At 35.4% G+C, this 21632-nt stretch overlaps 1 protein-coding gene across 9 annotated transcripts in view; it reads right to left on the bottom strand.

Moving 5' to 3' along the window:
- Positions 1-21632, bottom strand: part of LOC116165526 (calcium-dependent secretion activator) — a 67609-nt gene that overhangs the window by 5035 nt on the left and 40942 nt on the right. The window contains exons 2-19 of one of the 9 annotated variants that reach the window (XM_031480045.1): positions 5883-6026; positions 4777-5172; positions 4549-4724; positions 4406-4485; positions 4200-4354; positions 4070-4150; positions 3849-4018; positions 3689-3782; positions 3378-3644; positions 3041-3323; positions 2952-2978; positions 2699-2887; positions 2517-2653; positions 2283-2470; positions 2114-2227; positions 1826-2013; positions 1639-1751; positions 809-970 (exon numbers count right to left, since the gene is read on the bottom strand). In XM_031480045.1, the coding sequence (XP_031335905.1) occupies positions 809-970; positions 1639-1751; positions 1826-2013; positions 2114-2227; positions 2283-2470; positions 2517-2653; positions 2699-2887; positions 2952-2978; positions 3041-3323; positions 3378-3644; positions 3689-3782; positions 3849-4018; positions 4070-4150; positions 4200-4354; positions 4406-4485; positions 4549-4724; positions 4777-5172; positions 5883-5996 (2934 nt within the window). In that variant the 5' untranslated portion in view covers positions 5997-6026. Of the gene's footprint in view, positions 1-808; positions 971-1638; positions 1752-1825; positions 2014-2113; positions 2228-2282; positions 2471-2516; positions 2654-2698; positions 2888-2951; positions 2979-3040; positions 3324-3377; positions 3645-3688; positions 4019-4069; positions 4151-4199; positions 4355-4405; positions 4486-4548; positions 4725-4776; positions 5173-5882; positions 6027-21632 lie in introns of those variants that run through there. The other 8 variants (XM_031480042.1, XM_031480040.1, XM_031480041.1 and 5 more) reach the window with 8 other exon arrangements.

Below are 21632 nucleotides of genomic sequence, written 5' to 3'. Positions count from 1 at the left end.
CGCAAGAACGAGAGTTTTAAAGGCTAACAATGCTTCAATGTCTACGGTATAAGTATTTAAGAAAAGCATAGAAAGCTGCTGACTTAATGCATTTTTCGTACGAAATCTGAATTTTTACAGTCTGAATTTCGCGAAATTACGCACATTCACTTCAAGGACAGATATTACAGCTTATTTCTTGGATGTATATTTGTAATACATTTGTAAAGTCCAAGAGCTGGTTTTGAAATGTATTGTGTTTAGTTTTCAACAAATGGCACGTGAAAGTGTGGCTAGTATAGTTTCTTTTCAGTTAGACTGCGATTGTGTTCTCTAATGCCGACAATGTATGTGCAAATTGGATAATGGTCACATTCAAAAACACAAATTGAGTAGATACAAAGAGATAAACTTACCTTCTAATGGATTTCTGAAAAAGAATAATGACAAATTTAAGTCGCAAAATTATGCCTAAGATATATTGTAACATACACAGGGCTTAAATTATAATACCAAATTCTATGCTAAAAGTGCACGTGATTGTTGAAAAATTAAAGTCTGTAGTGAACAGTTTCAGAATATGATAGAGAGGACGATACCTAAGTGAAACAATAATAAAAGCTTTGAGGTAATACAAATGAAATAAACCATTAGATTTGAACGCGCGATTACAAAACTTTTGGACAAAAATATTCAAGGGGTTGCAAATTCTTGCCATTTTCTATTAAAATATTCTATATTCACATATTCTGTACGTAAATGATCTAATCGTACGAAAAATGCACACCAGTAGAAAAATTAGAAAGAAGAGACATGAAGATGTACGTGCCGTGGGGTCTGGTGGGGTGTAAGTGGCATGCGGTGGCATGCAATAGCGCAACACAGAGCTTTGCTGCTTGGCGTCACGACTCTGAGAACCCACATTTGTTTTCGCACATGCGTTTGCATCGGTAGGTTGGGGTGACGGTCGCCGTTCAGCCGTACGCAGCTGCTATACACATTACACACAACAGTGAAAAGTTTTATATAACATATATACGTATATCATTATGATAAGCAGTCACATTCATAATAAACATCACATTTTGATTGGGTATCTTTAGAAGAAACCAAAATTGTCTCCACTCGACAAAAGCTGCTTATTTAGATGTGAGCTGATAATTTTAATTAGGCAACTGGAGACTTTCAAAGAAGTGTTCAATTGTTTTAATTTGCGGTAAATCGGACACACTACTTAACACATTCACTGCAATTAACATTAGTGTAGCCTTTTTGTGAGTTTTCACTTGGAACACGATTTGTACTGTTACAAAGGACCTATTCATACCTATCACTGAGTAGTAAAAAGTGAGAATAGGCAGAACTGTAGAAGCTACCATTATCATTTGACACCCCTGTTAAAGAAGTGGCGATAGATGACAAAAATGGGGAAGGTCAACCATTTTCATTACTGCGTGAAATAAATATGGACACATAAGATTCACACATAGACCACTGTTTGTTACACTTGCAGTGAATGCCTTAACAAGGTAGTGAGGTGTAACAAAGTGTGAAGAAAGTTCATGGTAAATCACACTGCGTAAGGAAAAGGATATTTACACAGAGAAATGTTGCATTGTTTTCTAACGACTGCTGAGTCAGAAAAAATTGCATTCTCACCTCCGCGTAATGTTCCTCATTTTGCTGCAGAAGGTCAACGCAAAGTTCTGCAAGATGTATTAAATCGTCCAGTTTCTTATTGGGTGGTACAATTGTTTCTCCCCTTAAATCTTCTAAAAGTTGTAACGTAACATGGTTTGTAATATATAAACATTTTGAACAAAAGAGAATAGTAACAATAGCAAACCTTCTACTTTAGCTTCAGTGGACAGTCTGGAATAATTAACTAGCGCGGCAGTTTCTAAACTTTTTTTAATCATTCCACGAACTTCCTCAGGAGGCACAGGTGTGACGATATCTTTCATAAGTACCCTTTCTAATAACGAAAGAGTAGCCTTCAAGGCCCCTTCAGGCCGCCCAAATGGGAAACAATACCTAAAACACTATTTATTGTAACACGCCTATTTGATGATTTATTGGACGAATGTCAATTTAAAAAATGACGGTCAGCATTAATTTTTTCTTGTAGACATACCTGAAATTGGTTATCTGGTGCTCTAGAAGGACGCGAAGTTTCTCTTTTACGTCCTGAAACTTATCCTTTTCTTCGTGAGTTACACTCCCAACACCATCAGGCCTAAGTTCGTTACTTTTATAATCTACTAATTAGGAGTTTCTAAATCTAATGTTAATATGATACACACCTATTGCCATGAACGTGACTGGCGCAAAACGCGAAACTGTAATGAATTAATGTGGGGTCGATCATAATATTCTTTTCCGCGCGATCTAAAAGATCCGAAAGGTAACAAAGATGTCTATAGCAACCTCTAACGCCGTATCTCGCGCAATATTCGTCCAAGACAAAAACTTGCCCTGGACTGAACCAGCCCTATAAAATAACTTTGTTATTATCACAATGGTCCAATTAAACTTACCAAAGAACAATATGGATCATTTAAACGATACTCGAGCGTAAGATTTTGTAACAACTTAAATAATGAGGCGTGATCAAACTGACAAGGATCTGCAGAAATGAAGTCTTCCATTCCGTGTTTTCGAGCCCTATCAGCATCTAAAAATACTATTGGCTTGGTCTGCTTATCCATACATCATATACCTCCTTGAATTTTCGATATCGTTGAGTTCTTATCTTGGAGAGTTAGAGGAGGAGTTGGTTTATGGGATTGTCCTGTTGCGCGATACATGGCCATTACCCATATGTGGCACTCACTTTCATCATCACTAGCGTATAATATGCTATCTCCCTCTTTGACCGCGTTAAAAAAGTATCGCCCTCCTTCAAGATCTAAAAATAATTGATTTTAGTGGAGTAACAATATACAATTATTATAAAACAGAGCGCCACTTACGCTTACCCATCCCAACCATCAAGTTTGCTTAAAAATTCGTAAGGATTAAAATGCAAATGGCCAGACAAAATTAGGTTGCGAAGACTTACCACTCGATGCTTCAATGTAGTCTACAGTGTATCCATCAAGCTGCATCATTTCCGACGGTTCAGATTTCTTTTCCTTGTAACTACACATTGCAAATGTGTACTGTGAAACCTGCACTAATACGTAATAGCGTTTTTTCCATTTTTTCCAAACCGTTTTTCCTAAAGCATATAAATAACCGCAATGTTTCATATTTAAAGGTTTATCCATGCGACACGCTATTTTTATTCTAAGGTCTTGATCTGGAAGATTTTTCGTTACATTCATTTTGTGCCATTCTGGGGCCTAAATTAGTACATCGTTAATCGCACCGCTATTTTACTAGTAGATATTTAATACTTTTGAGGATAAAGGTGTTGGTTTCAGAACAACTTTTCCTAATTCCTTATCTTCCAAGGCTAACATGCCTGGATTTTCAGTGTATAATTTTACTTTAACAGCTGGTAGTGGATGTGTTGTGCAAAAATCGCCTTGCGTATCCCACATCGGTTTCGATGCTTCTGCTTGATCCGTTTGTAGTTTCTCACCCCCTTCAACTTCCATCGTACAGTAAACTATTCTATTAGGGGCTAGAGACTTTAAACCTTTTACTTCCATTACTACTACCTGAATATAATTGTTAGAAACAGTAATATGCCAAATCATAATACCTCTAATTGAAAAGTTAGGACTACATCTAGCTTCGTAAGTTGTGTATCACTGTCTGCGGAATCACCTTCCAGTTTTGCTAAAGATCCTTGGGATCTAAAATAAGTAACATAAGAGATCAAAAGATGCTTCATAGTATATGGTTTATTGTGGTTGTGCAACCTGTGGTTATAGCGTTTAAGCTTTTGCAAGCCATATTTAGAGTCCATAGATCCCTTTGAAACCGGTAACGATTCTAAATTCGCCATTAACAAGTTTATGGAGGATTTCAACTCTTCGACATACAAAGATTCCATCTCTTTTAATACAAATTTTGGCATTAATTTCCTATTCTAGAAACACTGACAAATAGAAATATGTCTGCAGTGTACCTACGCAGTAACCTTTTCCATTTCTGCAACTTTCTGCATTCTTCCATCTAGCTCTCTTCTTATTGCAGCTGCCTGCTCATCGGCAGAATCGAGCTACAACACTTGTATGTTAAATTGCACTTGCTTAAACTAGAGTAAGTACCATTAGGGCATTAAATAATAATTGGTGTTCGAACTTCTTTACTCCTAGGATTTGTTGAAACATATCATAGAGCTGTTCTTTTGATAAAATTAATTCAGAGTTTAAAGACTGTTGTTGCATACGGGACGGCCTCTTTGAATCTTCGTCTCCTAAGCCTGCGAATATTATTTTCTTACTATAATCTCATCTAGAAAACAGTTTACAACCTTTTAGGATGCAGTCAAATTTGGCCATCCACGAGGTGAACACTGTCTCTTTACTCAGTCCTTCCATTTCAGGCAGAGACCTAACGGACGAAAAATGGAATAGTCAAACAAATTTATAATTAAAAACAGAATGCTTCTAATACCTAACCCTTTTTTCTATGTTATTCCTGAACACCTCCCTAAAATCATATTGCGAACAGGCACCAGACTGTACCATTTTGATAACGCGCTCAGATTTTAGAAATACGTCATAATAACTTTGAACTGCGTTTTGAAAAGCTTCGTCTGCCATTATTTGCGTTTCACCCTTTAAAAAGCTCTGTAATGTGCACACGGTCAGAAGGAGTATTGATTACGGGACACAGTGGTACCTGAAATCTGTTGCCTATTGTTTCTAGTTGGTGTTTTGTGATCTTCGTCTGTCGCCTCGTCATATCCGTAGGTTGTTTTGCATTAAACGGATATGCTATGCATCTTGAAATAAATACGTAGAGCTGTATTCTCCTTTTCCTTTCTTCCTCTTCTCTTTCTTGTTTTTCTTGTAAATCGACTTCGGTCTTTTCAGAAGCTACTGATGGTGAGGGACTAGTAGGTCTTGGTAATGAGTTTGCGCGGGATGAACCAATACTATGACTAAGTGTTTCTGCTGAAACAGCACTTGATGGCGACAATGACCTTGACAGTCCTGCAGAGTTGTTCGGAACATCTAAGCTACCACTTCCCGTATCGGCGGGATGTGCATGATGATATGGTGAGCCTTCAGTCTGCTAAGTTATACAAGTATATATATATATATACCTTCCGAAAACTCGTAAAGGCTGCTAAATTAAAAGAATGAAAGCTGTATAGGTATATTTAAATAAGTAAATGAGTTCTCAGTTGATATTATTTTTCTGTATTTTTATTCTTGCTTTGCCATTGTATTGAAGGTTATTGGAAAATAAATGGTTTTATAATCCATTGGTATAAATGAACAAGTTATTTATATAACTGATACTTCAAGTAACTTGAAAATAGAGATGTAATTTGATTGAGGTAGAATGATGTACTGAAAATAAATGCAGCGGATTTTGAAGTGACATTTCCGTACAAATATATGTAGCTAATACTCTAATTACTAGGTCCGGCTGACTCTTTGTGTTTCACTGTGATATATTTAATTAATTTGATCTTCATTTATAACGCTACTATAACAATGACGACGAGTTTTCCGAACATCAAGTAGGTAACTAAAAAATTTCAATATCATTCTCAATAACGGAGATTAATCATAGATTTCTATTATTCCCATCCTGTGGAAAATGTGACACAATTTGTGAGATAAAATTTATTTGCACGCTTAAGAATGAAAAACGACAAGTCGGTCGTAGTTCATCTATGGCTAGACAATCCACATGTAAAAGGGATTCTATAAATGAAAATGCCTATACAAATTACAAAGTTACGCATTACGCATAATATTGTGAATAATATCTACCCTTCCAACTGGATGATGGGCCCCATGATGGGTGTGTGTTCCATGATGGGGCCCAGAGTGTGGAGGACCATGATCTTCATCACTGTCTTCTTCTGATGAAGATGGATCAATCATCTTGGTTCTTCCTCGCTAAGCTCTTCCAATCTAAAATTAAAAAAATGTATTAATACAAGAGTAATAATGGGCACCTTTACCTAATGTGCGGTATTAGATAGTAATTTTATTTAGGGTGCTGTTAAATTAAGGTATGTCTCGGTTAACAACGTATTATTACTTTTATGATGAATGAATATTTCGTATATTAGTCATTGGTAAACGACTGATGCGTAGGGAAGTTTTTATCAGTTGACTCATCGAGTTACTGTCTAGTGTAAATCAATATAGCGGAATTACAGTATTGATAGGGCAGTTGCCAGCGTTTATTTTTGTCTTTTCAATTTTCATGCAAAACAACTATAGACAGAATATGGTAAATGACATTCAATAATCACGAAATATAATTTCTGTGCATTACAAACTTGAAGCAAAACTTTCGCTCTGTGAAAATAACTATTAAAACGAGTACATTAAATTCGCTACGTACATTGTTTCATTTCAGCGAATACACACATTCCACTAATTAAATTAGAGTTACATTGGTAGATACTCGTAATTAGTAAAATATGGTAAAATGCGTAAGTGAAAAATGTAGCGGAGCTGTTTTGGTGAATGCAAAGTGCATTTATAGAAATCGATCGGACTTGAGCGAATTCATTCTCATTTTATATTGGCGATCACTAGCCTTGTGGCATAGTGTAAATACTATTCTTTACACTATGGTTGTGGTTAGCACCTAACCATAACGCAGAGAGGTTTAGGTCCTATATTGGTCTCATCCCTTCCCTACCAAAAAAAAGGAGATATGTTAAAAACAAGTAGAGTATCCAATGTAAAGAAGCTTTTAATGAACCTTGGACTCTTACTAGTTATCACCATCTAAGTTGAGTATTGTATCGTGAATTTAATTACGTATTTTAGTTTGTTTACACTTAACTAACAATAAACTTATAATCCTCGTAAAATGGATTCATTTTTAATAGTAATTACTACTTATCACTTACAATTTGTAACATAACACACGCGCATCGAAGTTGGGACTGAACTGAAATGCGCTACAATTTGCTAATATAGTAAACGATAATTGTTCTAGAATGTACATTTCAGAATGCTGTCGAATAAACACGTTATTTTTCACGGAAGGATTGAGCTGAGCACATCCGCCTTCGCCATTTATCTTCGAAATATGAGTGAAGATGCATCTTTCAAATACGGATCGCCCACTCTAACACTGCAAACTCGGTGCCATTATACTAATATTTTTGAGTTTTCGTTAATAGGGTTTTCACCGTTGAAGAAGTACCTGTGATCGGTTTATATCGTTTGTTTAGCCATGAAATTGAAAAAGTCGTGAATACGAAGAAGAAAATAGAGCCGCTAGTGATTGCTGAAAAAAAAGGGCAATGGCTGGTGAAACTATTTGAGAATTGATTAAGAGACACAATATGTTTATTGTGAAGAAAAACTGAAATTGAGTTACAAATCGAAGAATGGCCGTTATTGTTTACACATACCAACTTCCAGCTACGTCAACCATCCAATCCAATTCCAGTTCTAATAAATCGCTACAATGATCTGTTCACACGCGACGATAAATTGTAGCATCTCGATAGTTACGATAAATTGCTATTTGCTAGCATACATCGTAGCGTGTAAACCAGGCTTTAGATCAAAAAATCAATGAGCACCTACGGCGTCTCTCGCGATAAAACTATTCCACCTAATTTACAAGATGCAAATGAAACTGTTAACAGCATGTGTGAAAATATTAACATTGTAAATTATTATAATAAAAAATTTTTTCTTATAGAATGTGGCTTGTAAAATCCATAATTTCAAACAGTTCCAAGATTTGGCTACTAGTTCAAAAGTTACAGCCCTTTGAATTTTCTTTCGAAATTGGTTTTTAGTCTATAACTTTTGATTGAGAAGTCTGATCGAAAAAGTACGAATTGTTTTGGATTCTACGCACCAAAATTAATAAGAAAAATTGTTTTCCCGAGAAATTTTGGTGCAGTCGATTTTTGGTAAAAAAGGAAGGTTACTACGAACCTACGATAGACTTCCATCTAGGTTCTCATTTTCTTTAATAGATGCGACACTATAATTGAAAAGATCTTATATAAAATTACCGCAAAAGCAAGAGGTTGTGACGGAATAAAGATTGACGTTGTGTTACCCGCATTTATTGTCTCACATAGTGCATACAGTAAATTATTGCATTGAATTTTCAAAATTTCCTACCGTGTAGAAAGAAGTATGGGTCACGCATATTCCAAAAAAACCCATATTGACAATTAATCAAGATCTACAACTAATCACCCACTTTGTCTAAAGGTGTTGGAAAGCCAATTACGACAATTTTTAAATTCCTCCGTAAAGAAGGTATCGAAATTTATTTTTATTGGATTAAAGCTCACATTGGGATAAGCCACAACGAATCAGTGGACAAATTAGCGAAAGGAGCTATGGAGTCGAGAATCATTTTAAAGATCCCTCAGTCTAAACAGGATGAAACGGCATTCGTGAAGCAGCAAATTCTTCGAACGCAATGGGTAGCCGAGTGGAGGAGAGAGCGATGCGTTAGAAGATCCACGCAGTATAGCCGTATAATGCCCTCAATAACAATCAACCCGTGTTACTTTAATCACAAATCCAATAGATTATATCAATCAAGCATAGTCAGGCTAAAACAAGCGCACGGGATATTTCCAGCACATTTGCACAGAATAAATTTGATTCCCTCGGCACAGTGCACGTTTTGTAATCATGGCTCATGAGGTATCCGCAGAATACAAATTATATGAATATCATGACGGAAGGCTTACTCAAGCTGGGTTTGACACACTCTTTCGATGTACCAACAATTCTAAGTACCAACGATAAGGGAGATTATCACATTTAAGTCCGTTTTGTAGCTGCAAGTAAAGTACCGTTGTAACCCGTATTATGTCATCCTTATGTGCTACCAACCTTCCGTGGCCTACCTATGTTTTGTGTGAAGTCGCTTTGATCGTCCCCAACGCGTGAAACGTATAAATCCTTGTTTAGTCCTCTGGTTTCTCTGTAGGCTAAAATGGGCAAGATCCCGAAAGCCTTAAAAAAACCTCAGAGCTCCTTTTCTAAATCCATAGCACTTATTAGTTGTTACTTACAAGTCTAATTTTTTTGTTTTAACAAGAGGTGCGGTCGATTTTTTATATTTTCAGTTTTGAAAAAGTTGGGGTTTGTGTGTAACAAAATGGTTATAAGAAATATTTAAACATTCATTGCTCATCGAGAAAGATAAAATTGCCTGTTTTCCGCGCTACATCTAACTTTAGAGCCTCGTAAGAAAAATGCCTGACCATATGTCATAAAATTGTGGTAGATTTACAACCAAATCTTAATTTTTTCTGCTGCTTGAGTTGATTTTGTCAAACATTGTAATTTTCTAAATGAAATTATTCAACTATTATAATTGGTGTCTATATAACTGCTTTATGATGCCTTCATAGTTCACATTAGCATTGAATAATTCAGATTTATTATTCAATGACATTAGTGAAAAATACAACAACTAAAGAGTTTTCTTGAAGAAAATTGTTTCGATGAAATTGTTACACTGTTGCATTTAACAGAAGTTAAAAACTTGCTATTACATTTTTTGGGAGCTGCAACTTGAAGTTGACCAAGACTTTCATTGTCATTTCTTGCATCGCTTACCTAAGAAACATAAATGACGCCTACGAACCTTTTTGTACATAAATTCGCCGAGCGTCGAGTTGTACCAAGCAGTTGCGAACTGAAAGCATACTTTTTGCAGTTTAGATGAAATAGGTATATCGTTTTCTGAGTAGCAGTCGTTAACTGGCGGATATTTCGTGCTTATACATTATTATGTCAAGGGAGAAATTTAAATTCATGTTGAGTTTCTATTATTTATACATTTTATCGCATGCTTTGATGAAACTACTATTAGGAATCAATTTAAACCAAGTATTGATCGGTGTAAATTTGCTATGCGTTTTTAATTCATACGAAAAAAACAAGCAAAGGCATTCTACTAGTAGACTGAGCTCCATCCCTCCTAGGGTTTAAATGTATAATCATTAATCAACTATCGAGTATTACAGTTTATTACTAAACTATCTTGAAATGCAGTGATTTTTGTGCTCAGTGACTTAACTGCTGTACCCCGCAGCGCAGAAATATCTCATGAAAGCAAAGAGTAAAAAATCTCTATACATGACCAAAATATACTGAGAATGAAATGAAAATATAGAGATATGCATTTGTAGGTATATTACATTAGGGAAAAAACTAGAGAAAGAAGCCACGTCGTGTGACTGGTTCATTTTAATACAACTATATCTAAAACTAATACGAATCTTAGAACCAATTTTAAGTTTATCGTCTAATTTATAACATAATCGGAAACCAAAAATCCTACACAACGTAAGAGTAGCATAAAACATATTTTGTTTTTCATCACCGCATCTTTTAATCTGTAGAAAGATATGTATCTATTGGGCCGACGGGTCTTTATGCATAGATTTCGAGGGAATGTGTGAGCCTGGTTAGAAAACACTAGCAATTTACACTTTCAATTTGAAATATGACCTTTTCGCGAATAGCTCTGGTTTAAAACGTGGCAAATAGAAATACGCACTGTGTCTGGGAAAGAGTATTTCTACGGCAGAGAGGTACTGCATGCGGTAAAAGTCCGGCCACACTTCGTGGTTGTAGCCTGTGTAGAAGAGGACACTTTACCGGATTTGACTTTATTACGATTTTATATTTCTCGATTTGGAGTTTTATGAGTGGTGGGTATTGTAGTGCAACTTCTGTCAACTCAAGGCAAACTAGGAGATAGTCTTGTCCCAAACCCGCCAGTGGTTGGATCGTGGTTGGAATAGACCGTAATTGTTCCATGGATGTATTTTTTGAAACTCTGACAGGTGATCCCTTCGCATTGATAGGTGGTTGATTGGTTCATGAATTAGATAGTTAGATAGTTCGGAACTGAAACTCCTTAAGTATGGTAATCACTTGGTTCTTTTCTTTGACAGTACAGGTAAATTCTCATATGTAAAAATAGTTTAGGATATGGATGATTCAACAGTTTCTTTCGCAAACAGTTATCTTCACATTAAATTCGAATTTTACACAATCCAAAATTGATAAACTGGAGTTTTTTGTCTGAAAATTGCATCAACGCGAAGTTTGACCAAACTTTTTTTTTCTAACGCGCGCTCTTGAACGACTTCTCTGGTCCAACCGCAAAACATGATTTTTAAACTTTATTTTTCTGACGTCCCCTCTTTGACAATCTCCCTGGTCCAGCCGCAAGGCACGATTTTTCATATTCTTTTTTCTAACGCGCGCTTTTGTACAACTTAACTGGTCCAACCGCCAACACGGAATTCCCTTTAAACTTTACTTTCCTCAGGCGCGCTCTTGGACAATCTCCCTGATCCAGTCTCCCGCACAGTCTTCCAACACGAGACGCAATATTAAGTTGCATATCCAAAAATGTTTTTATCTGTTTATAAAATAATCATATTGTTTGAGCATCGAGAAAGGGTGGTTGATGCTATTTCCAATCAAACTGCAGAATGAATAACGATTTAGTAAATGTTGTGGAGAACGTTTTTCATAGTATATCTAGCCATATTAGAGCTTTACTTAAAGTTTTCGCTAGTGAATAAACATGACTATATTCTATTCTGATTAGAGAGATAGGTCTCTATACCTACAACACATGCAATCACATTGTAAAGCCTGTATCGTAAATTCGTAACTCGTTCGAAATTCGCTTAGTGCAACTTCTGCCCATCTCTGCTTGCACGGGCAGAAAGTGCTTACAAACTTTCGGTGCATGCAAGTGCACCACCACCAAAATGCTGGAACGCGACTTTAAATCCGAGAAGTAATCCAAGCAAACCAAGCAATACAATTTATTAAAATTGTTGAAACTATTAGTTGTAGACAACATTTTTATTCTAATTAAACGGCTCATTCAGCCAATCGAGTAAACGCTCGGTTTTTTAAAATTATATTTTCGTAAGGACAGATCTACTGCAGAAATCCAAAATTGCATACGCTAGTAAAAGATAAGCATCCCAAAAGATGCCGAAGATCCGTAATTTTGTAAAGTGAAATGAAAAGAAATATATCAAGAGCATGTGTTACGTCGTGGAAAGATTAAAAACCGGCGTCCAAATGGTAAAATGCCTGTCGCATTTTTGAAGATACGTAGCTCAAATTTGGAATAGAGTACCTACCTTCAAATGTTGAGGTACAATATGTCTGAATTAGAATATTAAAAATCGCGAGTGTTTTTGCAAAAATCTACTCTTGAAGTATGACTTTAAAGCGAAATGTTTGAGATACTTTTTAAGGGGATAAAATAATAAAAGTGGATAAACAATTCAGTCATAATGGAGTTTAAACTGCTATTTACCTTTACAAAAAAATTGCGAGTCAGAGAATCAAATACTTCTGGGATCGGGTAAAAGTATGTTTTCGTTGCAATTTTTGCGTGATCAAGTATTAGTTGTTAGTAAGAGGTTTGATGTCTACAGGGACTGGGTTACCATTCCCAATTTTTACTTTCCTCTAAAAATGCGGCGGGAGAAGAAGGTTCGAGAATTTCTCCTTTAGAGTCTGCCAGCCGACTTCACCGGTAACGTTACTTTTGGTTGCATAATGAATGTGCATTTTTTCCTCGAAAATTTTGATGTAGCGTTCCAGCTGAGCACAGAACAACCTTACACATGCAACACCTGCCTTCAGGCAATATTTACCGGACAACAGTGAATTTCAATTTAGGTACTGACAAATCCACGACCGAGAACAGTCCCGACATACCGTTACGTAGACAAGACAAACAGAACAGCACTGTCTATTTATTAACGTAGCGCACCCCAACGGCTATAACACACATACAAAGCCGAATAGGACAAAATGAAATGAAAAAAACAGGGTATGTTAGAAAAGCTTTTCAACCCTGCCTGCTGATTTTCCTGTGGAGCAAATCGTCCCAAGTTGTATAATTAAATAAAAGCCATAAATAGTCTGTAACTATTCGCTGGCAGACACATATGCATAAATAGCTGTCTGTCTCTTTGCTTTTTTCTGCTTGTCCATGCAGTGGTTGTATTTTTTGATTTTGTTTTGTTTTGCAGCTAATTAAGAAATCATTGAAAATTCTAAATTAGCGCGTTCAGGATTGAAACGGTTATTGAAAAAAGTCGATATTCTATTCTAATCTAAAATATATTGGCTCCTATATAAGGTGATTTGTCCGGTATACTGCGGTGAAGCTACAGGGCGTGACATTCCATAACACCTGTTTAGTTACATATGAAACGTACTTATACAGTTACATCACTGTTTGTTGACTGCCACTACTGTATATTTTTAGATTATACTCATTGCACGAGTGGTGCATGGCACATTAATCTGATATTTACAATATGCGATACGTTCGCTTTTACTAAAAGCTCTGGTTAAAATTTCAAAGAAATATCTCCGTAAATGAGAAAATTGGCATTGCCCAGTGTGGTTTTCACTATATGCGATGTGTTTGCCTTTACTAGAAGTACCTGTGGTTAAAATTTCAATAAAATATATTAATAAATAAGAAAGTTGATATTGCGCAACCTACGCATGCGCAAATTAATCGTTAAGATTTTTATTGGCTCAGGTGCCAGAACTCTAAGCTACCGAATTCAAAAAGAACGAACTAAATATTCTGAAAACTGTGGGAGTAGTTAAGGGCTCAGACGGACGGACGGATGGACAGAGAAAGTGACTCCAATAGCGCACCCAACTTCGTTGGAAATGCCTTCCTCACATTTAATCGACGAAAATCAGAACAAACTAGCACTTACATATGTGACCTAAATATATCAGCCCATTGTCACGGCTGGTATACGACTAATAATGAAGGAAATACATGCATAGGTAATTGAAAGTGAAGATTGTTACATTACACTATTGATTAAAACTTGTAAAACATGGGTATTAAACAATTTTGGGCTTCAATCCCCATTCCACGTGTTATTCACGTTTTAATCAATGTTGCAATTAATGTCAATTTCGAGTATTCCCTTCGTTATTAGTTATAAGTTGATGAAAATGTTTTTGTCGTAGTCACCTTTGAGAATTGTCTGCTATATTTAGCTATATAAGGCAACCAAGGATTCTAAAAATCATTAACTTCAAACAGCCTACTCATTTACCTGGTGAAGCTTGACTTACCTCGTTAATATAATAATCATTCCAGTTCACCAGCATTGTTGCAAAGCTGAGAACCGAGAAACAAAAATCAAATCAACGGAAGTTGAAGGCAAAAAAATTAAGCTCACTTTCGCATAAAGGAAAATATTTTCAGTGTTATTTGCAAAGGGCAACAGGTGTCAGTTTCCTGGAGGTCCTGAATGTTAGTGTATCCATTGATTGGTTTCAACCGTTTACCGTTACGAGAAAACCTTGATGAGTTGAGTAGGGTTATGCTCCACTCTCGAATACTAGACGTCTAACTAGGTGTCAAAACATAGTGCCAAGTGTATAAAATAAGTGTTTTAGTGCAATGTATAAGTAGCAAAATTGCACTCTTTGAAATAGTGCAGAAGGATACCAAAATGGGTTAAAATGCTAAGGACGAATTATATTGATTTATTTGACATATAAATGGCAGGTGCATGCCTAGTCGAACTATGCACACACAGATATTCAGTTGGTGCTTCTATAAAAAGCCGATATTAGCGAAGTTATTTCAAAAGTACCTGATACTTAATTACTTCACGGGAAACCCCCATTTCGATAGTTTGAAACACACAATTGAATGAAATAGAAAGTACTTCCTAATTTGCGAATAATAAGACTAGGATTCTAACGGCAGATTTGAGTTATTCATTTTCAGATTGAAATCATGTCAATGCATATTAATTTCATGATCTCCAAAGGGAATTAAAAACGCAATTTGCCAAATTTGATTTGTTCCAGTATTAAAAGATTGTATATGAGCGGAATAAAAAGTATACGGAATTTGTCATTTCCGTCACCCCATTTCTACAATATTCTAATGGAAGAATGCTGAAACTTTTAGAATAAAGTTGGTCGACACAATGTAATTAATCACGATTAAAATTATGAGCAGCAAAAAGTTCCGTATAATGTCACTAACATTATTTCGATTGATAGAACTTTTTAAATTTTACTTGCAACTGTCAACAACAACACCCCTAAATTAATTAACCAAGGCAAAACCAACAGTTTTATAGTACGATAACAAGATAAGTACTTACTGAGTTTTATTTTAAAACATATCTGAATGGGGTTTATAGTCGAACTGCTCAATGAGTTCGGTGGGAAGGTTTTTTTGATAACTGTGTTCGCGCGCGAGGGTTAAACGCACGCCAATATTTAACTCATAAATAAAAATAAGTGTGAATGTGGGGGAAATAATCAATGTAGTACTTTTAACAACACATACACAACTTGCACTAAATTATAAACCTCCACAGATTTACAATCTAGCGTGTGCGCAATGGCATCCAGAGTGGGATACATCTATATCCCACGCGAATACCGCATTAAGTTCAAAATGGAATAGAATAAATGTTTCTTCCAAGAGAATTTTAAGAGTGCGAAATAACCAAAGAGCAGCGTCATTATACTTGAAAATTATCGATTCCCATTTTTGTGTTCAATCTGAATTCTTAATTCAAACACATTTAGAGCAGAAATTGAGTTTAAGGGTACATCTAATTAGCAAATCAGGAACGTCATTCAAAAACTGAAAGCTTTCCATTCAACGGTAAACTCGTTTAAAGTCACTCGTTTAGAAGTGGAGGTAGGAAATTATGAAAACATGTTTTCGGTTTTTACCTATAGTCACTATAACGAGACACTGCAATTGCAGACACGATTTAGAAAACCGCACAGTCCAAAATCGTAGATAGGTAGGTATCTACGATTTTCGATTTTCGTGTGATTTTCTTTCTATAAGATAGTCGTAGCGTAATGGCTTGTGTTCTGAGTGTTTTTTTTTTAATTTTAATTTTTTTGTTATGTGTGACTTTAGCATATCTTTATTTTTGAGTGTATGTATAAGTAAGTAGACCTAGTGAATATAATTGCCAGAAATCTACTTAATTTAGTTGTTGAAAGTAATCACTTAGGGTTTGTGCTATTGTGTCATTATTATGCAACCGAATGCAGAGTTATTTTCTAGGTTATTTTTCTAAGTTTATATGTTTTCCTTCAAGTGAACTACTCAGTGGCCAGTGCTATATTTATTTCGACAAATATGATATAAGCAATCCCCCCGTTACATTTGGACATTAAACCACATCCCTATCACCTTTTTGTGGTTAAAAATGTATTTCTTATATAGCATATTAATAACTGTCCTTAATTCTTAATTAATTAATTCTGTTGGGCAATAATCGTATTACCAGTACTGCATTGTTCAGGTGTGTATGGACCCTGAGATCAAAATTTACGATATGTGGCATACATGAATAATTCCCAATTTCACCATATTGAATGGTGATATATATAAACTACAATTGCTGTACTGTCATTTTTTGAAGATACTTGATATACACAACTATACATGGTTTGAACACTCAAAAGTGAAATGTGTCAAATTTATTTATCTTGTATTGGATCATCAAAATTTGAGTTTGGTGACATTTCCGTTGTATGGCCTTTGTATGGCCCTTGTTTAACTGTAGAAATAGAGCAGAGCGATTTTTGGTATACGCAAGTTTAATCATATATCGTACAAACTAGCTGATGATATACTGGCTAAATATTTCACTTTAGTTCGTCATAATAAAGCAAAGAATTGATACGCGGACCACCGTTCTAGCCTAGTTCAGTGGATCTTAGGTATATAAATACTGCTACAATTAAAAGGTCTGCAGCTTTAATGCAGCAATATGTATAAATAAGTTTTTGATATTTCCCTTTTAATATACCTTATTTTGTTATTCACAAAGTTTAGTTGGCTTTAAACACGGCTCATTACCACGAATTGTCTTTTTTTTTAAGTATAGGGTTTAACATCTTAGGTCATATCCCCTTTATACAAGTTCATTATTATTATTATTTGACTTAAGTAAATTGCTAAGTGTGTAGGGAATGTTTATATAAATTTAAAAAGTAGGACCAGACAAAACTTCACCAGACGAACGACATACAGACAGACACTATTCGTTATTTGATTTTAATCCCTGCGATTAGTTAACCGGCTAGTCCTACCATACTAATAATAATAATAATAATAATAAGTATGTTGGTAAGTACGAATTACATTATCCCTAGATGTCCAATGTACGTGTGTGATTTTTTTTTTTTTTTTTTTTTTTTTTTTTTAATGACCCTACATAACTTCACCAGACACAGACACAGACACTAATCGTTACTTGATTTTAATCCGTGCGATTAGTTAACCAGGCTAGACCTGAGTTCTCACAAGAAACACCGATAATAATACTATACAAACCAACAACCAACCAACAAATGCATTTAGAATTACGTAGGTATGTATACATTAATAGGTTTTGTTCGTCATACATTTGTACACCAAGAACGATAGGAGAGTTCGCGATTAGTTTTCTTTTAAAAGTTGGGATTTTAAGGTCATTATTACGTAAACTATAACTAAAATTAGTTTATGGGAATAAGTGAAGATTACTTTACAATTTTCAAAAATGTATAAATTATGAACCGTTAGATTTTTAAAACTTTAAACAGGCCTCTGCAAGAATAAAATTTTGACACGTTTGCATTTGTTTTAATAATGCGCTTTTAAGCAGGGAAAATAACATGCCAATGAATAGACGAACTCCACATACCCCATTTCGTAGCCTTTCGTCCTCCACAAACAAATGCTACATATTAACTAATTTAATGATTGATGCGCGTCTAAGAATTCTGATTATGAAATTGGTTTTGCTTGCCTTTAAAAGCTTTCTTAAACCATTGTTTAAATAAAGTTGTTGCTTAAACCAAGCTATGTACTTACTAAGTTTGTGAGTGATTTCTCGACCGTATACCAGCGATGATGTATCATCCGCATATGGAAAGGGGGGTTTCTGTCCCGACTAGATTATTATTTGTTTTATAATCAATATATAATATAATATAAACTATATATAAAATGCAAACGTATATCCTGCAATAAAGATAAGTTTTCGGAAATTCCACTAATTTAAAGGTGTATTACTTTCCTGAAATGTGTAAAGACATTAGATTTAATTTTATGATCGCAAGTTGGAATAGCGTAGTCGTTATACGTAGGTAGTCAATAAAGCTCAACGAAATCGAAATCAAATTTCATTTCGAAGATCATTTTAAACGGAGATCATGCAGGACTTCAAGTTAAATTAGGTAACAGCATTGAATAAAAACCACATTCAATGGTAAGAGTGAAAAACATTGTGAAGTTATTTAATTATTTTTGTTAAAACCGAGTAAGCAAGCATACGAACTAAGATCGTAAAAACGAGGATAATAGGCGTAGTTTCAGCTTGGGGTACTTACGAAGTACCAATCAATGTTACTTGCCTTTCGTCAAGTTTGATATTTCAAAACTTGTGAAAATAACAAAAGCAAATGCAGGGGTTGCGTGCTAATTCAGAATAATGAAAGGCAATTTCACGATGAAAACATTATTAGACTGGTAAACTATTTAAAGACTGTTCGCTGTTACAAGCTTAAAAAATAGAAGCGAGTATAAGTTTGTAAAATGTCGTTTTAGTTAACGATCGATAAAGCCTGAAAGTGTTTTCTTGCAACTGTCAAGTTTGGTAACTTTCTGTGGTTAATATTGGCCATTCTACACTTTAAAGGTATGTATTGCTCAAAAGCGTTAATTTGAAACTATAAAGAATATACTTTGGCTCGTAACTTAAAGCTAGAGCTGAAAGTTTAAATCAATGTGTGCAACTGTACATACGTGCATTGTTGTGTATAATTATTGCTAATGAGCGTTACGATAATGGCGTTATCTAATTAGTCTGACTTAAATTTAAACTTCGAGTGGGTTAGAAGCTGATATGTGCAGCAGGATGGGCTTTATCAGTGATGCCAAGGAAATATTTGTCCCTGTTTGTTGTTTAGTTGGGTATGAAACCAACCTGTTATTAAGCTCTTATAACGCGAATTCTTGAAAGAAATTAAAAATGAAAATGTGTGTTTAAATATTTCCCATAGCACGATCAAAAAATAAAGGTTCGATTACCACATTGGTGCACCAAATGTCAAAATTTTTATTTACCTATGGTTCAACAGAATTAACTGGTTTTAATTTTTGACTTTACATCCAGTATATACGACCCGGTACTCGACAGTCGATCGCTTATTTGTAATATACCTAACTGATTAGGCGAATGCCGCGAATGTGGTGTTTAACTAACCTTGGGGGTAATTTTTTATGGTAATTTAAAAAAATCTTTTATCTTTATGTAATTTTTCACTTGCAAACATATTATACAGAGGCATGTCTGTTTTAGGTCTCTTAAGATTTAAATTTTTGTTTTTGGGTTCAAGGTTCTAGAGCCAGATGGTGGACTTTATGGCATGGTTGCATGTAGTAGCTGTGGATTGAAAGATGGTGATGTGATAAATGTTGATATTAGGGAATGCAATCCCGCAGCAAAATCTCAATCCCGGTATTTGCGGGATTGTTAAATGTTAATCCCGCGGGATCCCGGAATTTGCGGGATCTGTTTTGGATTCTACGCACCAAAATTAATCAGGAAACGTGTTTTCTCGAGATATTTTGGTGCAGTCGATTTTTGGTAAAAAAGGAAGGTTGTACAACGCCTTTTTTTTAGGCCCTCAAAAAAAATTGTCTCAGATCGACCCGGAAAAAAATTTTCTTATAGAATGTGGCCTGTAGAATCCATAATTTCAAACAGTTCCAAGATTGGGCTACTAGTTCAAAAGTTACAGCCCTTTGAATTTTCTTTCGAAATTGGTTTCTAGTCTATAACTTTTTATTGAGAAGTCTGATCGAAAAAGTACGAATTGTTTTGGATTCTACGCACCAAATTAATAAGAAAAAGTGTTTTCCCGAGAAATTTTGGTGCAGTCGATTTTTGGTAAAAAAGGAAGGTTATACACTGCCTTTTTTTGAGGCCCTAAAAAAAATTGTCTCAGATCGACCGGAAAAAAATTTTCTTATAGAATGTGGCCTGGTAGAATCCATAATTTCAAACAGTTCCAAGATTGGGCTACTAGTTCAAAAGTTACAGCCCTTTGAATTTTCTTTCGAAATTGGTTTCTTTTCTAGTCTATAACTTTTTATTGAGAAGTCTGATCGAAAAAGTACGAATTGTTTTGGATTCTACGCACCAAATTTAATAAGAAAAAATATTTTCTCGAGAAATTTTGGTGCAGTCGATTTTTGGTAAAAAAGGAAGGTTTGTACACTGCCTTTTTTTGAGGCCCTAAAAAAAATTGTCTCAGATCGACCCGGAAAAAAAATTTCTTATAGAATGTGGCCTGTAGAATCCATAATTTCAAACAGTTCCAAGATTGGGCTACTAGTCCAAAAGTTACAGCCCTTTGAATTTTCTTTCGAAATTGGTTTCTTTTCTAGTCTATAACTTTTTATTGAGAAGTCTATCGAAAAAGTACGAATTGTTTTGGATTCTACGCACCAAATTTAATAAGAAAAAATATTTTCCCGAGAAATTTTGGTGCAGTGCATAATTCAAACAGTTCCAAGATTGGGCTACTAGTTCAAGAGTTACAGCCCTTCGAATTTTCTTTTGAAATTGGTTTCTTAGGGAATGCAATCCCGCAGAAAAATCTCAATCCCGGTATTTACGGGATTGTTAGATGTTAATCCCGCGGGATTCCGGAATTTGCGGGATCTCGCAAAACTTTAAATAAATTGGCAGATAAAAAAGTTTAACAATTATTTAAAAAATAATTCGCCGTTATCAGTTTCATTAACAAAGTAAACAGAGTCGTCCCCTTGGTCGACAAATTCCTCAGTCCCGCAAATCCCGCGGGATCCCGCTCCATTTATATGCGGGATTAATCTCGCAAAAATGCTGCGGGATCCCGGTATTTCGGGATCCCGCAATCCCGGTACTGCATACCCTAGTTGATATAATAGGCCAGTCAAGCCCCCAACTTGTTAGTAGAAACATTGCCTTATTTGTTCCTGCTGATAGTGTGTTGCAAGTTGCCTTTTAAACCTTTCTTAGTGAGGAGCCGAAATGACAACATTTCTCGGTATGCCGAATCCTCATGGCGTCAAAATTGGCGTATAAATAACATTGTATGCAAAAGTGGTGTTCTTCCGCTTACGATGGTCGATTTTGACTTTGGAATATTGCACCCTCTGGAAGGTAAGGAACAGCGCAGTCTTATATGCTTGGATGGGAAATCAATACTAGCTTGTAAAATTTTTTCGACTGCAATGTCCACACAATGTTTTAGTTCAGGAATGTGTACCTAAGTCGTTAAAATTGGATGGCCACAACAAACTGTCAAGGAAGTAGAGGAAAATATATCAATGCAAACCCATAAAGTTACCGAAGGTCACAAGATGCCGCATGTGGTCCTAAATTTATTGGCGTATCCACGTGGTAGTTAACGCTAATTCATAATCGATTGTTGCCTGTGGTTATTAGCTTG

Source organism: Photinus pyralis, unplaced genomic scaffold (assembly GCF_008802855.1).
Source record: "Photinus pyralis isolate 1611_PpyrPB1 unplaced genomic scaffold, Ppyr1.3 Ppyr1.4_LG3a, whole genome shotgun sequence".
NCBI classification, from domain to species: Eukaryota; Metazoa; Arthropoda; class Insecta; order Coleoptera; family Lampyridae; genus Photinus; species Photinus pyralis.
This window is presented reverse-complemented; position numbering and strand designations above follow the sequence as displayed.